Source organism: Anabrus simplex, chromosome 3 (assembly GCF_040414725.1).
Source record: "Anabrus simplex isolate iqAnaSimp1 chromosome 3, ASM4041472v1, whole genome shotgun sequence".
In the NCBI taxonomy this organism is placed as follows: Eukaryota; Metazoa; Arthropoda; class Insecta; order Orthoptera; family Tettigoniidae; genus Anabrus; species Anabrus simplex.
The window spans coordinates 28,907,643-28,932,934 of record NC_090267.1 but is presented as its reverse complement, the minus strand read 5'-3'; the positions used below and the strand labels follow the sequence as shown (position 1 = coordinate 28,932,934).

The 25,292-nt window shown below is 40.6% G+C and overlaps 1 protein-coding gene across 1 annotated transcript in view; it reads left to right on the top strand.

The window, feature by feature from the left end:
• LOC136866970 (luciferin 4-monooxygenase) overlaps positions 1-25,065 on the top strand; it is a 143,872-nt gene extending 118,807 nt beyond the window's left edge. Inside the window, exons 4-8 of the mRNA XM_067144060.2 lie at positions 9,997-10,165; positions 13,601-13,870; positions 17,881-18,108; positions 20,614-20,779; positions 24,313-25,065. Coding sequence (XP_067000161.2) covers positions 9,997-10,165; positions 13,601-13,870; positions 17,881-18,108; positions 20,614-20,779; positions 24,313-24,446 — 967 coding nt within the window. The 3' untranslated portion in view covers positions 24,447-25,065. The remainder of the gene's footprint in view (positions 1-9,996; positions 10,166-13,600; positions 13,871-17,880; positions 18,109-20,613; positions 20,780-24,312) is intronic.
• The last annotated feature ends 227 nt before the right edge of the window (positions 25,066-25,292 follow it).

Here is a 25,292-nt window from a genome sequence, read left to right as displayed (position 1 = left end):
CGTAAATTACTTATTTCGTTTAAGCATATTGTAAGAAATACGTTGTTGAAAATAAGTCAAACAATTGCTCTTGGTCTATCTTTGATGTCATATCTGTTTGCTGCCTTCTGAAATTACTAGTTTTAATTAATTTTTATAGTTTTTCGTATATGAACGTGTTGCAATGAGCGGGCGAGACCAAGGTCTGTCTAGGGAGGTCAAGTCACGAATGCTACTTATGAAGCCGCCATACTGGGTATTTAAGCGAGCGTAACCAAAGGCAAGTGTATTCGAAATTAGAGGATTTCGGTACCGTACATTGAAATAAAAACAAAATACCAACTATTTTTCATAAAGAATTTAATTGGGCATCTACTGGTCATGTATATATAACTGTACAACGATATGAATACATTCACAGCTATTTGAATAGGAAGATAATTAACAGAGCCTGATTTTTTTTTCTTTTTTGAGAAACATGAATCAACAGAAAAGCTCATGTTCTTCTCTTTTACTTCCTTACAACTTGGTCTTACTGTGTTTCTTATTAATATCATCTGTCAAATACGTACTCTTATTGACAGAATCATAGAAATCTGTACAGTACCTGTGTCATATTAGGATTACTGGTACATGAAATACTGAACTTGAAGTACTGTAGTTAAAGTACTAAACGACGGTTGTACTAAATTACCTTCAGCGTTTTCTTGATTATGAAAGTAATTTCCGGTACTGCGTTTCTAAAAGGTTAACCCAGTATGTTGACAAACACTGAATGCCTCTTGAGTTGAGTGCATTAAATTATGTATGGTAACTGTTGTTATCCATTCATGTGGTACTTCTTTGGGTTCTAAGGCAAAAATATTCTGCACATATGCAACATGAGTGATGTTCTTAGCTACTCGTAACTAGTTTATTGATAACCCATGCAGCTATATAGTACAAAGTGGTGGTGGTGATTATTGTTTTAAGAGGAAGTACAACTGGACAACCATCCTCTATAAGCACAAATCAGAAGAAAAAAATAAAGATATCGGCGAAAGAAAGATCAAGGTCACAAAGTGCGTGGAAATGAAAAACTTCCTAGGCTTCGAATGCGCTAATGCCGTCGCGGTCGGAAAAGAACAAGTGTTGACTAGGGGAGGTCGGATGGGCTAGAATAGTGAAAGCAATGTCATGACTCAGCTAAGGGCCTCGTAGTCACAACCCAAAATAGATTTCGCCTCGTGGGTGGGAGCAATAGAACAACACCCACGGTATTCCCTGCCTGTCATAAGAGGCGACTGAAAGGGGCCTCAGGAGCTCCTAACTAGGGAGCGTGGGTTGGCGACCACGGGGCTCTTAGCTGAGTCCTAACATTCATGCATATAATAATAATAATAATAATAATAATAATAATAATTAATAATAATAATAATAATAATAATAATAATAATAATAATAATAATAATAATAATAATAATAATGGTTAAGAAAATTAAAGCCATTGGTAGACACAATTCCATAAGAAATAGAAATTCAGTCACTAAGTTGAGTCACCTAGGTTAGGCTATTTTAGGGATTACATTAGGATATTATGTTAGGCTACGGTACATTAAATTACAGTAGTTGGTTAGTGCGAGTGAAGCGAGTGTTGTGATCTTTAAGTATTTGTCAGGCCATATAATGTACTCTATGGAGCATTTAAGATGAATGAAATTTAGATGTAAATAATAACTACAGCACAGTATAAGACTGCTATTATCAATAATATTGTTGTAATGATGGCCAGCTGGACATAAACTGTTGGTTTGAAGTGATAGGCCTATTGTTTGTTGTGATTATAATTGGTAAACGAACAGGAACAAGCATTTCAAATATCTGTGAAACATTTCTACGTTGCATGTAGGGTTAGAATGATACTGTCTGTAGTTTACATGAAAAGGAATGGAATGAAATGGCGTTTAGCTTTTTAGGAGCGTCTGAGGACAAGTTCGGCTCGCCAGGTGCAGGTCTTTTGATCTAACTCCCGTAGGCGACCTGCGCGTCGTGATGATGAAATAAAGATGAAGACGACACATACACCCAGCCCCCGTGCCAGCGAAATTGACCAATTATGGTTAAAATTCCTGAACCTGGCGGGAATCGAACCTGGGACCCCTGTGACCAAAGGCCAGCACATTAACCATTTAGCCATGGAGCCGGCCGGACACATAAAAAGGAAATTTTCATAAACATCAATACTACTATTACACATTTCCTGTTACTTTTCTTGCTTGTTTTGAAGGACAATTCTCTTTCTTTGGGAGGTTTCCTATCATATGTCAAAGACTGAGGTGGATTAGGGACGTTGAAAATTGTTGGGATGGAATTCCACTTGAGTAGTTTCCCTCCATCTGCCCTCTTTAGTTCAAATTGCGATTCTTCAAAATGATGCTAGGAGAAAATACATAATAAGACATATAAATATAAAACATCGTTCATATAAACATACTGTTATTCAGGAATAATACGAATGTATAACTTCACTAACCTCGCACAAGAAGCAATTATCTATAGGTTGCCATTTGTCACGCCTACAGTGTTGTACCCACTGAGCTCTCCTTTGCTTATCTCTCGGGAAGCGAAGCACTCTCATTCCGTCAGTTGTCTTATTTTGACAATTTGTTGCCGCGCAGTATCCCGTTTTCCTTCAAAATACAAGTAATAACTCACATCATTACATCGGGCACGCCCACATAACAACGATATTTGAGACCCAATCTGGCCGCCACCGCAAAGGATTGTGGTAGCGTGACCAGACCTCCCTAGACAGACCTTGGGCGAGGCAGAATAGTAAAGAGAACTCTAGCGGCGCTTGTCGGAAGTATCTCGAGGACGAGTCTAGTGTGCTGTATTTCCCGGCCTTGTGTATCTCGTAGGCAACGTTCAAGCTGATAAGGAAATACAATACCCATCGCTGCACAAACACGTTTCCTTCCTTCAACAGTCAGCTATGGTGACTCTGGTCAACTGTGGTGATTACACAAAAATGAATGCAACTATCTGGGGATCATTTTAGAAAGAACTCTGTCTATCAAGAAACACCTGAAGAAAACTGCAGAAAAACCGAAATCTAAAAATGACATACTTTAGAAGCTGTGTGACACGGCCCTCGCTTTGGTCTTCTCAACAGCTGAGTATTCCTCTCCAGCGTGGCTGTACAGTTGAATCAGACAGTGAGAATATTGTGACTGGCACAGTCAAATCAACGCCTACATTCTGGCAACCGGCACTGAGTCACATTCCGGCAGCGAAACTCAGACGTAAACATGCCTTCTTCGGGGAAGACGATCAGCTACCAATGCTGAAGCCATAAGTTTACGTTCGGGGAGCCCACCCATCAAGACAGCCTTATATCTAGTGGGTAATAATTTCAGCCTCTTGCAAACGTGGAAGAAAGGAACGTCGGAAAACGTTCCAGGACAATTGCCAAGGCATTATAAACACCACAACAAAATTAAGTGGTCAACCCTAAACAGGATGGTAGATGTGCTGATCTTCTCCACAAGTGGGGCCAAGTTCCCTCACCAGAGTGCAGTGCTCCCAGGCAGACTATCCTGCATGAGTGTCCATCACATTCATATAAAGAAAATTTTAGTGACTTAATCGAAGCAGTTCCAACTGTGATAGACCATATTAACAACTTAAAAGTCAAATTGTAAATATTGTAATCTTATAAATAAAGTTGTTCGTGTCTGTTTGTTTGTTTGTTCCACCATCACGTCGAAACGGCTGGATAAATCTCAACCAAACTTCATATTTAGAGTATACTCACCCCGGGGAAGGTTTCGATATGCATATCATTTTAAAATCTTTGAAAAGACGGGGGTTTTATAGGAAAACCGTTTTTCTCTTATACTAGTATAGGCAAAATATCGATTTTGTCGTATAAGGACGAGACAAAGCTCAATTTAATCCTTTTGACGCAAAGAACAAAACTCGGTATGCCCTGCGGGCCCAAAAACTATGTTTTAAGGCCCTAAAACCAACCGTTACGGAGATATTGGCACCACACTACCCCTGATCTAGGAATCGGATAAAGAAATGAACTGCCGTAACCATGGCGACGTCAGCTCCATGATTCTAGAGCAGTGAGATTATGTATGTACGTTTGGGCATAGCTGCCAACCAAAATTGATACAAATAAGACTTAATAACTGGAAAAATATACTGTTGTGTAAGGCACTCATAGGACTCCTTTGGGCGGGGATGGAAAGGGGGTGAAGTACGAGTATAAAAATCTTACTATATATAGAAATGGAAGTGTGTGTGTGTGTGTGTGTGTGTGTGTGTGTGTGTGTGTGTGTGTGTGTGTGTAAATGACACATCTCTTCCTAAACCACTGGAGCAATTTCAACCAAACTTGGTACACGTATTACTTACTATCGGGAGACGAGTACTGTGGGGGGTAAGCCATCCCTAGCGCCCTTAAGGGAGAGGGTCAGGGGGGGGTAGTTACAATAATAATCGAGAATAGTGTCGAATTCATAGTTTTCGGGGTCGCTGAGTTGAAAAGTAATACTCTAGATTTTTTAAAGTCCAGCCCCCTTTTAGGTGGGGAGCAAAGGGGGGGTGAGATATAGAAATAATTAAAAACAGTTTCGAATCCATAGATTTCAGGGTCTCTGAGATGAATAGTATTACTCCGGATTTTTTGCAAGTCCAAGTGGGGAGCGAGGGGTGAGATATAAAATTAATCGAAAAAATACATATAAAAATATTATCTTCTTCTTCTTACTATATATATAAATTGATGTATGTGTGTGCGTGGGTGTGTGGGTGTGGGTGTGTAAATGACAAATCTCCTCCTAAACCAATGGAGCAATTTCACCAAACTTGGTACACTTATCAATTAGTATCAGGAGACAAACCGCGTGAGGGTAAGACACCCCTAGCACCCTTATGGGCAGGGGGCGAGGGGGGTGGTATAAAAATAATCTAGAATATTATCGAATAGTTTTCGTGGTAGCTGAAATAATTAGTGACACTCCGAATTTTTTTTAAATTCATGTTCAGCCCCCTTTGGGGTATGGGTGAGGGGGAGTGAGATATAAAAATAATCTAAAACAGTGTCGAATCTACAGTTTTCTGGGTCACTGAGATTAATGGTGACAATCCAGATTTTATATCTCTTACTGGTGGAGGGCGGGAGGGGGGCAGTCTCATTGACAGTTGAAATCCTGTACATCGTATCTATAGTGCGACGGCTAGTTATCACTTATTAATTTTTGACAGAATCAAATACTTCCCAGTAGATTCGAGCTTCCATAAGGACGAAGTTTTACTCGAAAATTGAATAATCTAAAACTTGAAATCAAACACATATAAATAATTTTAAAACTACATAATAGATCATAACATATCAATCTGCAAGTCAAAAAGGAATTCTATAAAAATTCACATCACACAGAACTAACTGGTAATGCAAATCTTACAGGTAAATATTCAGAAACTATCCGGGCAACGCCGGGCACTACAGCTAGTATACTAATATATCTAATTTTATAATTACTTGTGATATGTACTGTCAAATGCTAAATGAATAAATCTTCTCCAGTTGTTACAGCAATGTTCTGCTTGTTAAATCCAAGGTCTCAGGCGTGTATAATTCTTCTGGTTCGATCACAGTGTTGTTATCGTTCTACAATGCGATTTTATTTGACGTAAATAAATATCACACGGGAACACGTTCATTTCCTTGTATAAATTACTTTATTTACACTGTAAGTCACAACACACCATTATACATACTAGCAAGTGGCACCACAACTCTTAATAGCAGAGTACCCTGAAGTCGATTCTGACAAGTACAGATGTCAACAACACTGACTCGCGCACTATAACATACACTCTCCTGAACTCTCCGACTCTATCTTGGAGCCCAACAATTACTCGCAGTCCATAACCTGACTACGAGTCCAACACTCACTCCGAGTCCAGCACTGACTGACAGCTCGATATATATATATATATATATATATACTGTTCGATCAACCATATAGAATTATCGATTTCTGGAAGGGTTCTTACAACACTCCAATGGAACACACTGGAAACATCGATCGACCAGCTAGTCGAATGGAGTACTCCAGTAGTGGATCCAATTCGAACCTTCGTTTACTGTTTGCCAATACACATAGACATTTCTCCAACATTCCTACGTCACTACATGTATCTGGATAATAAACCTTACAGTAAGTTTCCAGAACCCTTCAAATATACCAAATTATAGTAGAATAATTCTAATATACGAACATTATAGAGTTTTCTACCGCTTTCGACTATATAGGTTTTGAGGTTAAACGTATACACAATACGTCTTTGAGTTTATACAAATTTATACTACATATTTACAGGGAAACCATGTACAGTGTTGCCAACTTAGCGGATTCTCCGCTAAATTTGGCGGAATTAGAAGACTGTCGGCGGAGAAATATATAATTCAGCGGACAGCGGATTTTTTGGCGGAATTCTAGATTTATCATAGCGGAATTTAGTGTTTTATCCATTTTACGTTTTTTTCTTAATTTGTACTCCAGTCTGTCTCTGCGATATTCCGTATTTCTTGTCTAGAGCTAGCAGTCACATGAGGAAAACTTACTATTTGGACATTATGTTACGAGATCATGGTATCATAAATTTGTAATGCGTGGGGAAAAGGTACTTATCTCTAAGTTGACGAATGACGACAGATAATGAAACTGTGAGAGACTAGCATTTATATTTATGCTATGAAGGAAGACCGTTTAATGAACTGGCCTGTTCTGTGTGTGGACCTTGAGGTAGGGGATTCATCTCATCCGGCGGTAAAACGCCTACAAGTTTTAGCTCGCCGGCAGGGGTTAATCCCAGTGAAACTCACAGATGAGGTGAGTTCAGACATTTACTTTTATTATTATTATTATTATTATTATTATTATTATTATTATTATTATTATTATTCCTCGTTTTTATTGCTCATTATTTAAGATCCGATTTCTTGGCGGAATTTTAGCGGATTTTAGTAGTATTTAGCGGATCTTGAAAATATAAGTTGGCAACACTGACCATGTATTAGTCATATTTAACATTATTTTAATAAAAAATATTTAGCATTTAATAAAATAGAATTAAATTGAATTGAAGGTTTTACACCAGTTACGATGTTTTGTTTTGTTCTCAGACCTAGTGATTTGTTTCGTTAACTCGCACGCTAATTGCATCTCGTGTTTAAAGATGGATTACCTCACCAACATATTTGAAGATCTCGACCTTTGGTACCTCCCCTCCTGTTGTTTTCGAGATTTTTTTGCTATTGGCTTTACGTCGCACCGACACAGATAGGTCTTATGGCGACGATTGGATAGGAAAGGCCTAGGAGTTGGAAGCAGCCGTGGCCTTAATTAAGGTACAGCCCCAGCATTTGCCTGGTGTGGGAATGGGAAACTAGGGAAAACCACTTTCAGGGCTGCCAACAGTGGGATTCGAACCCACTATCTGCCGGATGAAAGCTCACAGCCACGCGCCCCTAACCGCACGACCAACTCGCCCGGTACATCATGGTTTCTGAAGCTGATTTGATGTTGATCATAAATGGCAAAAGTTCAGTTGTTACGCCACATTTTCAGGCGCGACTGAACTGTCGTTTGTTTCTTTCTCGCAGTCGACGTGATTGTTTGGTGCACAAGGTTGCCAACCCTTGAATTCTCATTTATCATTGCGGCCAGTGACTAAGCCATTGCTCTGGATTGTTTAGGTCCGGATGATAACAAAATCATTAATTGTATTTTTATTGTACGTGGGTTGGTAACGGCATGTATTTGACTTGATTGCTGGGAATGACGTCATATCGGATTGTGTGTCAGCTAATGGAAATGCTACTGCGTTCTTCAGCAGTGAAGAATGGCGAGTGCTATATTACATTAGGTTATACAATGATCAGCCAGAACAGTATGACCACCTACCAACTATCGATATAAACCCGCCAGGCGATAGCAGCGACACCTGACGAGGAGTGACTGCTAGTCAGACACACGCACTATGCATGCAGTATGAGTGAGCGTGCTGTCCCTGTACAGAATGGCGAAGGGGCTCGATCTGTTTGAGTTTGACCGAGGGCAGATTGTGATGGCACGGAGGCTCGGCACGAGCATTTCGGAAACAGCTCGACTTGTCGGGTGTTCGAGGAGTGCTGTGGTGACTGTATTCAGTAAGTGCCGAAACAAGGTTAAACCACGTCCATACATCGAGGGGTTGGGCGGCCACCCTCATGACAGATACCGGATGTCGTAGACTGGGCAGAGTGCACAGAGCACACAGTGCACCGAACAATTCTAAGGATGAACCTCCGCAGCCGACGACCCATGCATGTGCCAATTTTAACACTACGACTGAAATCGTCACTGTGCGTTGGCGGAGTGACTGAGCGCTGCATGATGTGATGAATCACGATACGTTCTTCATCATGCCGATGAGAGGGTGCGAATCCGTCGTCTTCCAGGGGAACAGCTCCTTGACACCTGTACTGCGGGACAGAGACAAGCTGGCGGCGGCTGAATCATGCACTGGGGAACATTCACGTGGGTATCCATGGATCAAGCACCATGGTAGCCGAGAAAATATAGCACACTGGTTGCAGACCACGTACACCCTTTCATAACGATTATGTTCCCCAACGGCAGATGCATTTTTCAACAAGATACTGCGCAATGTCACAAGACCAGGAGTGTGATGGAATGGTTAGAGGAATACAGCGGCAAACTGCAATTGTTGTGCTGACCCCCCGAACTCTCCAGATGTTAATCCGAACGAACACATCTGCTATGTGACTGAACGTGGCGTCAGAACTCATCGCCTCCTCCCCGGAATTTACGAGAATTAGGTGACTTGAGTGTGGAGATGTGGTCCCAACTCTCTCCAGCCACCTACCAAGGCCTCATTGCTTCCATGACAATACGCGTCCACCGCTGTTATCCGTGGCAGAGGTGGAGTTACCAGCTATTATGTAGATGGTCATGATGTTCTGGCTGATCAGTGTAAATGTACTTCTTGGGAGTGGTGGGTGGGGTCCCTGACTGTCGCAGTAAACTCATCTCTGCTCTACAAGGTATTTCACATACGATTTGTACTATTTAAAATCCATTATAATGTTATAAAGAGTCTCTGTAGCTCAGACAGCAGCGCGTCGGTCTCTCACCGCTGGATACCGTGGTTCTAATCCCGGTCGTTCCATGTGAGATTTATGCTGGACAAAGCGGAGGCGGGACAGGTTTTTCTCCGGGTACTCCGGTTTTCCCTGTAATCTTTCATTCCAGCAACACTCTCCATTCTCATTTCATAGCATCTATCAGTCATTAATAAATCACTTTGGGAGTGGCGACCCCATCGTACTAACAGCCTATATCTGCTTCATTCATTCCATCCCTGACCCGGTCAATGACTAGAAAACAGGTTGTAGGTTTTCATTTTCATATAATGTTATAAGACTTGTGGCACAGGTACTGAATTTCTACCTTCATAAATTTCGTTTTCCAAACGAGATCTGCAAGCCCGATTTCATAGCTACTGCACGAAGAATTTTGATTCTATTACTTGCTGATTATACACTATTCGCAAAGGTATCCAGGTCATCTGCAAAGGCAAAGCAGTTGAGGTCCACCCCTTTATTCTGTGTCCCAACATCACTTGTTCCTTCTCTCCCCATGGCAAGTGTCATAATAATATGTATAATATGATATTTTTCATAATGTTATGTTTGATTACGAAGGCTAATTTTCCTTCAGCAGTCGAATTTTATCACAAACGCACTCTCCCCTTACCACCATTGCCGCCACAAGAAGCATTTATCCGTCTCTCTCTCACTAACCTCGCAGTGATGGGGAATAGCCGGTGAGCGTAAGTGTTGAACACTTCTGATTTAAAATAACCCAGTATTAACCAAGATGAGTGTTCCCAATATTAATTTCTGAAAGAAGTATTCGCTGTATAATATATCAAATGGTGTGAATTTCTCTGCAGGGGAGGAGATGACCTCATCAGGCTCGGAGATAAAGTACTTATTTTCTCTTCACCAAACTGGCTATCTGCACCACTGTTTTACCTCCTTGGTATCTGCATGGGGCTGGAGATGGTACTTGGAGCGCACTTTGAGGAGGAGGAGTACCTCAAAATCATAGAAGAGCATAAGGTATGGCATTGTACAGTGGTTCAAAATAAAAAAAGTACGAGCGGGTGATACTGTACATTCCTTGCAGTGAATAATTTATCATATTTAATTTTAATTATTATCAAAATATAATTCACCTCTCAAGTAGATACAAATCTGTGATTACCCATAACAAGCACTTTGAAAGGTTTATTTGCTTGTGATAAAGTGTACCTCTGAGGAACTTACAGAGTACCACGCGCTCATTCTTTATTGACATAAATATTTCAATGCAGGCGAAGAGTTCATCTGAAAATTTGCGGTACAGAAGTTACTTCAGCGGAAGTGTAAACTACCAACCGTGCAGGCTGTGATGTAAGGTATGAATGGATGGTCAGACAATGTTACCTAGCAACCGTGCAGGCTGTGATGTAAGATATGGATGAATGGTCAGACAATGTTACGTAACAACCGTGCAGTCTGTGATGTAAGATATGGATGAATGGTCAGACAATGTTACCTAACAACCGTGCAGGCTGTGATATAAGATATGGATGAATGGTCAGACAATGTTACCTAACAACCGTGCAGGCTGTGATATAAGATATGGATGAATGGTCAGACAATGTTACCTAGCAACCGTGCAGGCTGTGATGTAAGATATGGATGAATGGTCAGACAATGTTACGTAACAACCGTGCAGTCTGTGATGTAAGATATGGATGGATGGCCAGACAATGTTACCTAACAACCGTGCACGCTGTGATGTAAGATATGGATGAATGGTCAGACAATGTTACCTAACAACCGTGCAGGCTATGATATAAGATATGGATGGATGGTCAGACAATGTTACCTAACAACCGTGCAGGCTATGATGTAAGATATGGATGAATGGTCAGACAATGTTACCTAACAACCGTGCAGGCTGTGATGTAAGATATGGATGAATGGTCAGACAATGTTACTTAACAACATTGCAGGCTGTGATATAAGATATGGATGAATGGTCAGACAATGTTACTTAACAACCATGCAGGCTGTGATGTAAGATATGGATGGATGGTCAGACAATGTTACCTAACAACCGTGCACGCTGTGATGTAAGATATGGATGAATGGTCAGACAATGTTACCTAACAACCGTGCAGGCTGTGATATAAGATATGGATGGATGGTCAGACAATGTTACCTAACAACCGTGCAGGCTGTGATGTAAGATATGGATGAATGGTCAGACAATGTTACTTAACAACATTGCAGGCTGTGATATAAGATATGGATGAATGGCCAGACAATGTTACCTAGCAACCGTGCACGCTGTGATGTAAGATATGGACGAATGGCCAGACAATGTTACCTAGCAACCGTGCACGCTGTGATGTAAGGTATGCACGAATGGCCAGACAATGTTACCTAGCAACCGTGCACGCTGTGATGTAAGGTATGGACGAATGGCCAGACAATGTTACCTAGCAACCGTGCACGCTGTGATGTAAGGTATGCACGAATGGCCAGACAATGTTACCTAACAACCGTGCACGCTGTGATGTAAGATATGGACGAATGGCCAGACAATGTTACCTAGCAACCGTGCACGCTGTGATGTAAGATATGGATGAATGGTCAGACAATGTTACTTAACAACCATGCAGGCTGTGATGTAAGATATGGATGAATGGCCAGACAATGTTACCTAACAACCGTGCACGCTGTGATGTAAGATATGGACGAATGGCCAGACAATGTTACCTAACAACCGTGCAGGCTATGATATAAGATATGGATGAATGGCCAGACAATGTTACCTAGCAACCGTGCACGCTGTGATGTAAGGTATGGACGAATGGCCAGACAATGTTACCTAGCAACCGTGCACGCTGTGATGTAAGGTATGGACGAATGGCCAGACAATGTTACCTAGCAACCGTGCACGCTGTGATGTAAGGTATGCACGAATGGCCAGACAATGTTACCTAACAACCGTGCACGCTGTGATGTAAGATATGGACGAATGGCCAGACAATGTTACCTAACAACCGTCCATGCTGTGATGTAAGATATGGACGAATGGCCAGACAATGTTACCTAGCAACCGTGCACGCTGTGATGTAAGGTATGCACGAATGGCCAGACAATGTTACCTAACAACCGTGCACGCTGTGATGTAAGATATGGACGAATGGCCAGACAATGTTACCTAACAACCGTCCATGCTGTGATGTAAGATATGGACGAATGGCCAGACAATGTTACCTAACAACCGTGCAAAAGAAGTTTAATGTATTCTGGACATTTTTTACCTCCAATTTTCGGTTATACTGCAAGCGTTAGTCATGACGAACAAGGATATTAAGTGCTATTTTACGTGCCAGTAAATCTACCCACACAAGCCAAACGTATTTGAGAACCTTCAAATAAAAATTGGACTAAGCCAGGATCGAACCCGCGAATTTGAGATCTGAAGGCCAGTGTTTCAACCGTCTGAACCACTTAGCCCGGCACTCGTTTTCGTCGATGCCAGCTCTGGACTTTAGAAGGGCAACAAAGGACGGCGCGATGAAGCGGAATGCCACACAAGAGAGTCGTGTCTACAGCGAAGTAGTCGCCGTAGTTACGTATATATATTCCTCTAGTAATAATTGTATTTATTAATTTACCATCAATTTTACTGTTGCTTTGCGTAAAGGCAATTACATTATCTTCCATTTAGGACAAAATTTGTAATGTTTTTTCACGGATACGATTGTTCAATAACCCACTAAAAACAATCTACAGAGCTCGATAGCTGCAGTCGCTCATGTGCGGCCAGTATCCAGTATTTGGGAGATAGGGGGTTCAAACCCCACTGTCGGCAGCCCTGAATATGTTTTTCCGTGGATTCCCCTTTTCACACTAGACACGATAGGAAAACCCTGGGAATGAGAAAGAAGCGGCGGCGGCTTTAATTAACGTACAACACCAACATTTGAATGGTGTGAAAATTCGAAACTACGGAAAACCATCATCCGGGCTCGAACCCACTATCTCGCGGATACAACCTCACAGCTGCGCACTCCTAACCGCACGGCCACATTGTCCGGTTTATGTTATGTGTAAGTTAGAATTAACAGAGATGAAAGTAGCGAGATTGGTGGAAACAATGGCCAGGGGGTACTCGGTAGGAACGAATTCCATGTATGAAGCTGTTCGCATAGACCGGTTTCGGTGGTAGGGTCATGTGAGGTGAATGGAGAAGGATAGGTTAACTGGGAAAATAATGGTCTCTCTTGTGGAGGGTAAGAAAAGTAGAGGCAGAACAAGACTAGAATTATTAGACTCAGTTTTTAACGATTTAGAGATAAGAGCTATATAACTGAACGAGGCTAGGGAGCTAGTTGCAGATAGAGGATTGTGGTGGCGGTTAGTAAACTCGCAGAGAAAGCTGAAAGGCATTACAGTTTATAATGAAGATGTGTGTATTAATATTATTTTCAGGTAACTTTCTCCTTCCTGCCTCCCAATCAGGCCGTTGCAGTAGCGAAGAGTTCCGTAGTAGATCGCTACGACATCTCCAGCCTTCGGAGTCTCTTCTGCGGTGGTGCAGCGATGAGTAAGGAGACGCAGCAACAGGTTGAAGAGCGCCTCAAGATTTCCGTCCTTCAAGGCTATGGAATGACGGAGATCCTGCCCGCCACCCTAATGCCTCGCGATGTACGCTACAAGCAAGGATCTTCTGGAAAGGTTGTCCGCAGCATGGCGTGCAAGGTTCGTGGCATTTCACCTAACATTTCTTTGTTGTACTGTGTCGGCCTGTTGATTCATCATCAACCGAGTGAATTTTACTCCATTTACACATGATGAAAATAATAATAATAATAATAATAATAATAATAATAATAATAATAATAATAATAATAATAATAATAAGGGCCACTAATAAGTTAGAATGTAAACGAATTTGATGAAGGCCACAGTCGAGCTTAAGCAAGCAGTGAGAGCGGATGTGCTGAGCGCCTAGTGTCCAGGCACGAGCATTTCGGTGGAACGATATCGAGCGATAATTGAAGACATGGATGGAAGAAGAGCGTAACTCAGAAGCACACTTTAGAGATAAATGAGTTTAAAGAATTATAACATCAGACACTTCTCTCAGAAATATAGAATTATGGAATATTTTACTACCGGGCGAGTTGGCCGTGCGCGTTGAGGCGCGCGGCTGTGAGCTTACATCCTGGAGATAGTAGGTTAGAATCCCACTATCGGCAGCCCTGAAGATGGTTTTCCGTGGTTTCCCATTTTCACACCAGGCAAATGCTGGGGCTGTACCTCAATTAGGGCCACGGCCGCTTCCTTCCAACTCCTAGGCCTTTCCTATCCCATCGTCGTCATAAGACCTATCTGTGTCGGAGCGACTTAAAGCCCCTAGGAAAAAAAGAATATTTTCCTTAACTACAATCTTGATTATTTCATAAAATGTACATCAAAATTATTTATAGTTTTGGGGCATTGTCAGCTTTTATTTAGGAGTTACGCCCTTAATCCAAAAAAAAATTTAATTAAAAATTAACGTTATATTCATTGTCGGAAGCATGTAGACAAGTTTTCCAGGTTGGAATATTTGACAGGTCACAACGTGTCATTAGGGGAGTCACTATATCGAGAATTTCCTACTCTCACAGATTCGGCTTCTCAGAAAATATCTTCCAACCATGCACGTGCATCTATGCATACAAATCTTACTAAATTTTTGATATATTTTAATTTCCCGGAGTGAAGTAAACAAAAACATAAAAATTTTAAGGAAGCTTCTAGTGATAGCCAAGATGAAACTCCAGAACTTGGTCAGTGGATAAGCTACAGGAAATAAATGTATAGCATAAACAGGAAGGGTGAAAAGAAGGTCGCAGATGGCCATGACGGGGCAGGAGGCAGCAGCACGGGGGAGGGAAATGTCCAGGACAGCGCAAGTGCTGATAGGAGAGGTCAGCAGTCGCAAGTGGTAGGGGAAAGTGATGAATCGGCGAGTGTTGTCGGCAGTGATTCAGGCGGTGATAATAAGAGGAGGCAAAACGTTGGAATATCTGGGGATTCTTATAAGCAAGAAAGAGGGATGGGAAGATCATATTGAGAGGGCTGTCAAGATTTTGGAGAACAAATACCCGGGAATAAATTATATGGTGTACAAAACATTGGTTCTAAGAAGAGTACTTTATGGGGCTGAATTGTGGGGTTCGAGAAAGAAAGGGATACTAGAAATCAGGTAAACTAGAAAATTTAGTGATTAGGGGAGTCACTACATCGAAAATTTCCTACACGCACAGATTCAGCTTCTCATAAAATATCATCCAACCATGCACGTGCATCTGTGCATACAAATCTTACTAAATCTTTAATATATTTTAATTTCTCGGAGTGAAGTAAATAAAAAGATCAGAATTTTAAGGAAACTTGTAGTGATAGCCAAGAGTCAAGGCTTCCCGTGTTCACAGCTAACACTGGGGCGAGAGTAATTTTTGGGGATTATATGGAAGTGAAAATTGAAAATATAGTACTGAGTCACTGAACGAGATTAAAGAGAGAAGACGGGGCCTACTGCTACAAGCTGCTCATCAGCAGCAGGTTAAAACTATGTATGGGAAGAGCTGGTCGGTGAAGGTGAAAATGAATATGGAATGGTTGGGTCTAGGATACCCATGGCACGAGGATTGGGATAAAGGAGGAGAGCGACCCTAAGAATATTTAACAGGATAAGCCGAGTGACGAGGATAAGTATTAGTAATGTAGACAGATTTGTGAGAAGAGGTTTATTGCGGTGGATTTTCGGTTTATACAAGAACAAGTGTTGGATCCGGAAAAAGGACACTACGCTATGTATACTGTGTGGGGAAGTGAGGGAAGCTCTGCGTTTGCTATCAAAATATAGAGAGACCGAAAGTGTGAGAGGGAAATTATTGAGTGAGAGAGAGCGGGAATTGTTAAATCAGCCTGGTAATGAGCAGAAATTTTTTGGATGGATTGTAGAAGAGTGGTAAAGGTTAGGTAGTTTAAGTTTGTATCTAAGTGCAGTGACGAAGTTATGTGTGAAGAAAATAAAGGAAGTAGGTATTGAAGTGATTAATGTGTAAAAAGACACTTGGACAAAGAGGGGAGTTATCATGTGTGAGTAGTTGTATTAGTGCAATGATGAAATATGTATAATGGTAGTGTATGCAGGTTGTTTGACATGTTTTGTTTTGCTGTTAGATATTTTGGGTTCGGGGTCAATATAGTGTATAAGTGTGTGAGGGTGTTGGGTTCCTGGTAAATTTAGAGTAATACGGAGTGTGTGAAGGGTTTTTGTCATGTTTCGTTCTGGGTTCTTGTTCGATATTTTGAATTCCGGGTAAATAAGGTAATATAAAGTGAGATGTATGGGGCACTGATGCTCAGCAAGCATATGGGAGAAAGGTGGGTTGAGTCAACGGACCGTCTTAGATAACGAAAGTGACCTACGCATGCCAGTTAGGCAGGTCAGGGCAAGGAACTTGAAGCCTTGTCGAGAATCAGTGAAATATGTTTCGAGGACGGGGTGATATGAGCATTGTTCTGGGTCGTGGCTTACGAGACTAGAGCTGGATGACCATACACGCTTATTCAACCCAGGCTTGACGTTTATATGCCTTTCTGTGTGTTTATATAGTTCTCCCATTACAAGCTAGAAGGAGAGATCTGTAGAGCTATAGAAGAAATAAAGGTGTACTTAATTGATCAAGGTGCAAGTGTCATCTAGCGACTCTACAGTACCTTTAGTGAGTTGCATATATTTTAGGGGTTCTGATGGTTCAGATTTATGCAAATCTCACTGCTGAATCGTTGTGCAGGTTCAAGACACTTTAGGCGTTGTGATAGTTCAGATTTATACAAATCCCACTGCTGAACCGTTGTGCGGGTACAAGACACTTTAGGCGTTGTGATAGTTCAGATTTATACAAATCTCACTGCTGAACCGTTGTGCGGGTACAAGACACTTTAGGCGTTGTGATACTTCAGATTTATGCAAATCTCACTCCTGAACCGTTGTGCGGGTACAAGACACTAACGCCTTGTTTAAATACGTTTCTCATTCTACATATAAATGACTAAAGGTCCTTTCACTGTCAGAAAAAGTTTAATGCAACCACTTCAAATCGTCTTTCTTTTTGCTACCGGTCTTATACTTCTTTTTATTTCACTTCTCTGTTAATTAGTCACTAATCTACAACACAATACAATTATTTCGGTACCGGTACAAGAAGAAATACTCCAAATGAAACGGCCCAAACGTCATAATTTCCTTAAAAGTTTAGGAAATAACATTTCTTCTTTAAATAAACATAATAGTTCATGAATGGGGTAAAATAGAATTATATTCTTTTAAAGGGATTTTGCAAAGGATATTTCAATTAAAGTAATGGAAAAGATTACGAAAAATATCAACTTAGCTTTATGGAGGTTTAATGTTTTAGAAATTAGTACTAAAAGGAGCAGTGTTGGAAAATTCTTTTTAGTGTTTTTCAAAATGGTGATAATTGGTGAAGCTTGCGTGCTGTTGACTAACATAGAGTTTATAACATCAGAAGGAACACGTGATACCAACCTATATGGAAGGTGGGGATTTTCTAGCGTGTTTCCCCAATTTTACATCAACTTCGACAGACTGAGAAACTTACAGGTAAAATGTCGAAACTACATGTGTCTTTCACTTTAACAAATGAACTTTATCCTTGAGCTCTATGAACGCTGATATTCTTGTCCAGGTTGTGGATGTGGACACAGGCCGAGCAGTGGGGCCACACGTGGAGGGCGAGATCTGCATGAAGGGCCCGACACTCACCAAGGGCTACTACCGTAACCCCGAGGCTACGGCCGCCGCCATCGACAAAGACGGCTGGCTCCACTCTGGAGATGTGGCCTACTACGATGATGAGGGCTTCTTCTACATCGTGGACAGAATTAAGGACCTCATAAAATACAGAGGAAATCACGTAAGTGAACTGTCGAATTATACTTCTTTGGACCTCCATGTAACCGATCATGAGCCAAAAATTCGAATTTTTGAGAATTTACATTGTGTGAACATTTCTAACCTTTCTTACTCAACGAGAAGTATTTTTTCAAGTTTACCTAATATTTTTCTGCAACTTTCAGCTGTGTTAGACCACACCGCGATCAAAAATACAAAATATAATTTTTTGAACTAGTAAATTAGTACTAAAATGGGGCAGTGTTGGAATTTTCTTTTTAGTGCATTTCAAAACGGTGATAATTGGTGAAGCATGCGTGCCAGATGACTAACATAGAGTTATAACATCAGAAGGAACACATGACGCCAACCTATATGGAAGGTGGGGATTTTCTAGCGTGTTTCCCCAATTTTACATCAGCTTCGACAGACTAAGAAACATTACATTGAATAAAAATTTCAACTAATTATTTTGTTCAGCCAGAAGTGTATTGTGAAATTTGCATCATATTTCTTTCTCCTACTTTAAGCTGCGTTAGACCAAACCGAATTAAAAAATTTGAATTTTTTATTTTGAATTAAAGTTTTCTTCACATTGTGTGAAAATCTTAATTGTTTTGCTCAGCGAGAACTATTGTATAAATTTACGTTATATTCCTTGTTGCAGGTTTTAAAAAATTGATTGAAACAGATGTAGTTGATATAAATTAGCAACAATTTTGCTAACCCTCGTAACATTAATTTATTACCTCCGATTAACATTTCTCGCATTCCAAATTTTGAATTAAGGCCTTTTGTACCTCAACAGAAAGTATTTTTAAATATTACCCTTTATTTCTTGCTGCGTTAAAAGGATCACGCCGGTATTTCACAAGCTTTCCATTTTTCACCACATCGGTACAGCCTCCTCAGAAACTACAACTGCTAATCCTTTTCAATTTCCAGTGATTATAAATAGAGCCAATAAAATAACATGTATTTAATAATAAAGTAACACTAATACAAAATACACTTTTAAACATGACAAAACAGGCTAGTATCCCTTGTAAAACGAATGAGACGTCTGCTGACTACTCGATTTGTTCTGGGGGATTTCCGACAAAAGAGTAGCGTTACAAAACTGTTGCAAAGTTTGGGCTGGGAAGACTTGGGAGAAAGGAGACGAGCTGCTGGACTAAGTGGTATATTCGGAGCTGTCAGTGGAGAGATGGCATGGAACGACATTAGTAGACGAATAAGTTTGAGTGGTGTCTTAAAAGTAGGAAAGATCACAATATGAAGATAAAGTTGCAAATCAAGAGGACAAATCGGGGCAAATATTCGCTTATAGGAAGGGGAATTAGGGATTGGAATAACTTACCAAGTGAGATGTTCAATAAATTTCCAATTTCTTTGCAATCATTTCAGAAAAAGGCTAGGGAAACAAGAGATAGGGAATCTGCCATCTGGGCGATTGCCATAAATGCAGAAATTGATTGATTGATTGATTGATTGATTGATTGATTGATTGATTGATTGATTGATTGATTGATTGATTGATTGATTGATTGATTGATTGATTGATTGATTGATTGATTGATTGATTGATTGATTGATTGATTGATTCGTCATCTCAGTTTATTACATTGTTTCCCAAAAGTCCCTTAAACACAGAGAAATAAAAATTAAGGTTCTAAATGTGGCCTTGAATCTGTAGAGGTGTACAGTAGGGGTAGACCAAGGCAATAATATGAAAAACAGAATAGAGGTGCTAGTAGTTACAGAGAGTACAAAGTAGGGTGGCATGGGCAGGTGCACCAAACAACAACAACAACAACAACAACAAGTTATCTTAGCTACTTCTTAATATTCTTAATATTCGCTTTCAACCTCCTCTTTTTTTCCAAAGGAAGCTGTCCATTACATTTTCAGCCCACAGAGGACGTTTGGACCTTCAAAACGCTTCACCAGAGGGAAACCGTAAAAAACGATGACGGTGCCTTAATCAGGCATGCAAGGCATCATAAGGAGTGAAGTGGTTTTCCATTGCTTTCCTGACTACTTTAGGCAGAAGGTGCTATTGCAGCTCATAACACTCAGACTAACTGCTCTGACTTTACCACAGCAGCTCCCAAACTGTCACACCCATGTCCTCAGCGGAAGCTACAGTTTTCTCTGGGTAGCAAATCATGTATCAGGAAATAGTAAAAGGCTAACCTTGGATTCACTAACATTAAAACTTAACATACAGTAATTCTACTTGTTACCGGGTGGAGTGATCGCGCTACAGCTATGGAGCCAAGCTCTTCACTCGGGAGACGACTGGGTTCGAACACCACCATCAGCTGTCCTGAGAATGGTTTTTCTGTGGTGTCCTATTTTCACTTTCAGACAAATGGCAGGTTGGTGTCAGGAAGGGCATCCGGCCGTAAAAACATGCCACATAAATTCATCTCACCTTATCCCGTACCTCGCATCAAGAAACAGGACTAAGGCGTGGACATACACCATTCTGCTTATTATTCTAACAGACTTTACTTTGTCACAGGTTGCACCCATAGAGATTGAATCGCAGCTTCTAGAACACCCCGAAGTGAAGGACTGTGCCGTTGTCGGGGTCAAGCATGATCTGGACCAAGAGCGTCCAATGGCGGTGGTGATACGTCAGCCCGGCTCCAAGGTGACAGAGAAGGAACTCGTGGATTTTGTGCAGGGTAAGTACACCACTCAACTTCTGAAGTGACTACCACTCGGGTCTGTATATGTACGTTGATGGCATTATAATAATAATAATAATAATAATAATAATAATAATAATAATAATAATAATAATAATAATTATTATTATTATTATTATTATTATTATTATTATTATTATTATTATTATTATTATTATTATTATTATTATTATTATTATTATTATTATTATTATTATTATACCGGAAGGTACACCTCCACCCCGTGCATTAAAACACACAGTTTGCAACAACTATTTCAAGAAATTTGGACTTTTCTCCATAGAGGTCTGTGTTAAAATAAATTGATGTCATGCATTCTGGTGTTAAGTGGAACTACCAAAATTTTTAAAACATATTGTATGTATAGGTTTACTAAACTGAATCGAGTATTCCTTGTTTTTGATATTTCAAAGTTTGCAACTCTTCTAACTCATCCCGCCAGCTTTGGAGTCTGGTCAATATGACATGCTTCCCGTAACTTTTCGACTGTCCAATAAAAAGTAGAGGGTGTGTCTGGACTTAGTCCAGAGCCTTCTCGAACCTTCCTATTGGATATAAAAGCTGGCGTCTTTTCGAGCTAACGTGTCTTATTGATCGTCTTGTTACTGTTAGTGCGTATTAAGAGAGGAGGCGGGGCCTCATCCATCGGCAAGCAGGACACCAGCTAAGGTAATGGCCACCTTTTTCCTAACTCAGTAGTTATTTCTACAAGCTAACTCTAGGGGAAGGTTTCATATCTTTATTAATATAACCGTAAATTTCCTAAAATATAAAGTTTTCTTTTCTCTCTGCCATCCACGAATGTTCCATTCTCGGCTCTGCCACAACATTTGAAAAGTGGTACGAGGGCTGGAACGGGGTCCACTCAGCCTCGGGATGTCAAGTAGAGGCGGTTCCATTCCCAACTCAGCCATTCTCGAAATGGTTCTCCATTGTTTCCACTTCTCCTCCAGGCTAATGCCGGGATGGTACCTAGGCCACGGCCGCTTCCTTCTCTCTTCCTTGCCTATCCCTTCTAATCCTCACATCCCCCACAGGGTTCCTGTTCTGCATAGCAGGTGAGGCGACCTGGGCGAGGTACTGGTCCTCCTCCACAGTTGTCTCATGTTCCAGGACACTGTCCTTGAGATTGTAGAGGTGTGATCCCTCACCGAGTCCGAGGGAAAAATCAACCCTGTAATGTAAACAGATTAAGAAAGAAAGACAGAAAGACAGCTACCGTGCGCAGACATTTTAATTTAACGCAATCTGGCTGTCTGCTCGTCAATTCCCACGTTCCGTTTCACTCTAAGCCCACTAGATGACAGAATAAACAGAATCTCTCATGGGCGTCTGTGGCTGAGTTTTTATGATTTTGTCGGATAAACACCAAATGTGCCATCAGAGATATTTTACATACCGACGTTGTACGACATGGAGTGTCGAATGGACTTATTCCCACCCTTCAAAAATCCAACTACCTCTGCCGGGTTTGAACTCGTTATCTTGGGATCCGGAGGCCGACACTCTGCCACTGATTCAGAGTGGTAGCAATTTTTATAAGTTTGTTTCTTTGTCGATTGTTCGTGGAGAAATCCTTGTGCTATGTCATTCCTATATTATTTATTGTTATTTGTTTAACGTTCGCCTGACATATCGAAGGTTTCTCGGCTACGCAAGAATGGGAAAGAGCTAACATGGAGAAAATAGCAGCTGTGGCCTTAATTAAGGAACCGCCCCAGCATTTGCCTGGTCTGAAAACGGGAAACCACTGAAAACCATCTTCAGAGCTGTCGGTGGTGGGGTTCGACCTCATAGTCGCCCGAATGCAAGCTCACAGATTCCTCAGTTACGTAGTTTACAGCGGAATTAGATAAAGCCCAACAGAAGACCAGATTTGTACTTCATGAATGCGATGTGGGATGATATTTCCATTTACTCTACCACAATTATTATTTAAAGTCGAGAGATTATCTGGTCATTTCTGACACCCATACACGCGATCTCCTTCTTCTTCTTCTTCTTCTTCTTCTTCTTCTTCTTCTTCTACTTTTCTTCTCCTTGAGCCACGGACCAACTACGCTGGCGTAGCAGGGGGAGAGGTGATACTCCCAGGTGGCGGATAGGGGGGTCCTAACCGGCTTGCCGGCGGACTTGAGAGAAATAAAATACCTCTTGCGGACTAAACACATTACCCCCTGCGGGTGGGGGACGCACATGTAGAACACACCCGCGGTATCCCCTGCCTGTCGTAAGAGGCGACTAGAAGGGGCGACCAAGGGATGATTGAATTAGAACCATGAAACCACTTTTGATTCGTACCATCATGCGGGGAACACCATGCGAGTAGTACCACTAAATTAGGTAGGAGATAGGTTTGTGATTCGTAGCAGTAAAGAGGCTGGCCTGGGGGTTTCCAGTACCCGTGCGTCGTACCCATGTGGACGTAGCCTGTGTGTTGTACCGCTATACTGTATGAGCGACATCGTCGGTCTGCGTTGCCTGTGATTGGTGCCCACTATGTGAGGAACACCATAGGTCTGCGTTCCCTGTACGAAATACAATACTTGTGAGCAGTACCATCTTGTGTGGAACACCGTGAGTTTTTGCTACTTTTGATTAGTACCCCAACATGACAAATACCATGGTTCTACTTTACTCGCACCATGTACCATTCTGTGGGGCCTTAGTCGTGGATTTTGCACCCCTTTAGACATCAAGCATCATTGTGCTTTATAAGTGGTCCCTTGGTCAGTAATACTATTATTTACGATTTTTTTTGAGTCTGATCCACTGTTTTTGTTTGTTTGTTTGTTTGTTTGTTTGTTTGTTTGTTTGTTTGTTTGTTTGTTTGTTTTGTTTTGTTTTTTGTTGGGTTCATGTCCATCCATTCATTCTTCATGACATTTTTTAAATTTTATTTTGGTCAGTGGATGAATTTGTACTTTTTATTATTTAATTTCATACCATTAGGGGCCGATGACCTCGATGTTAGGTCCCTTTAAACAACAAGCATCATCATCATCATCATCATCATCATCTCCTTTAGCATTATAAACTACTAAAAGCAATGTTTGAAGTGTCGCCTAACAGTGGGGTGAGTATCAGTAATGAATTACAATTTATTGGCGACGGATATCGTTGCCTAAATATTACAATAATTCACTATCGCATGTGTCGATTGCAAGTTGGATTGACCCCGCCAGGAGCGCTCATTTACACAACGCTTGGGTGCGGAGGATGAATGTTGCAAGTGTTTGCGAAGTTGTCAGGGGCAATGTTTCCAAATTAAAGCACTATTTTCGATTTTCTGAAATACTGGGTATTTGGAGACCCATAATTGTAGTTTTCTTTATGATAAGGAATGTAGAATTTGCTACTGGTTGAATCTCATATAAGAGAGTAGTTCGTTAAAATTCAAGATGTTACGTTCATAACCCATATCAGCTCAACGTACCATCCTGTCTTAATGAATTCTACTTTTTATTCTTGTTACTTATTTTAATGACGAAAAATATTTCTTTTTCCAGATAAACTGGCGGAACACAAGTGGCTAAGGGCTGGAGTTCGCTTTGTGGATGAATTGCCAAAGACATCATCAGGAAAAGTACAACGTCGAAAAGTTAGGGATATGGTCAACTCTAAACGTCATCTGGACTCTTGAAGAAATGTTCACCATCTACAGTATTGTCACGTGAAAGATATCAGTACATCAAAGGACTAACAGAATCTTCTGAATTGGATAAGTTTGTTTGACTATTCGATTCTCGACAAGCAAACAAGCGATAAATGATACGTGCAGAGAATCCCAGTTTGTCATGTTTTAATGATAATAGTCCTAGTCACCTCAATGCGCATTAGGCCCCAGTGTTAACCTGAGAGTTCGTAAGATGATATCTTGCATACGTTAAACTGAAATGGAACCCTCAAATTATTTTAAGGTGACCGAAAACTGGCAGAAATATGGAGATTGTCAGATTTGATCCTTTGTGATCCCTTGTTTAATAGGACTAGACATTCAATCATGTGTCAGGGGTCATTCAGTGAATATACTTAGAATAATTTAAAACTATTAAAAAGTGTTTTAGAAGGCGATGACAACTGCAACAACGAACAGAAAATTGTATAGCCTCTACCAACTGGAGCAAAACGCTTAACAAGGATTGATATTTCGTTTTCGAACTATAAATATCCAAATATACGAAGATTTTAATCTCCAATGTTATTGTTTTAACCCTTCTGTTTTATTTTATGTAAAAATAAATAAATAAATAAATAATGTAAAACAACGTCAAAGGTTTTCAATTTCTCTCTTCTACAGAGACATTTTTCTCCATCATCCACGTGTAAATTCAATCCTGTATACATTGTCACGTGATGATTGAAATAATTTTTTCTACGTGATTATAGTAATGTTGCCAACTGCAGTAGAAATCATATTGATTATTATATGGTGTAAATAGATTCACCACAAGAAGTTAGGCATCAAACCTATATTACTAGGTTCATG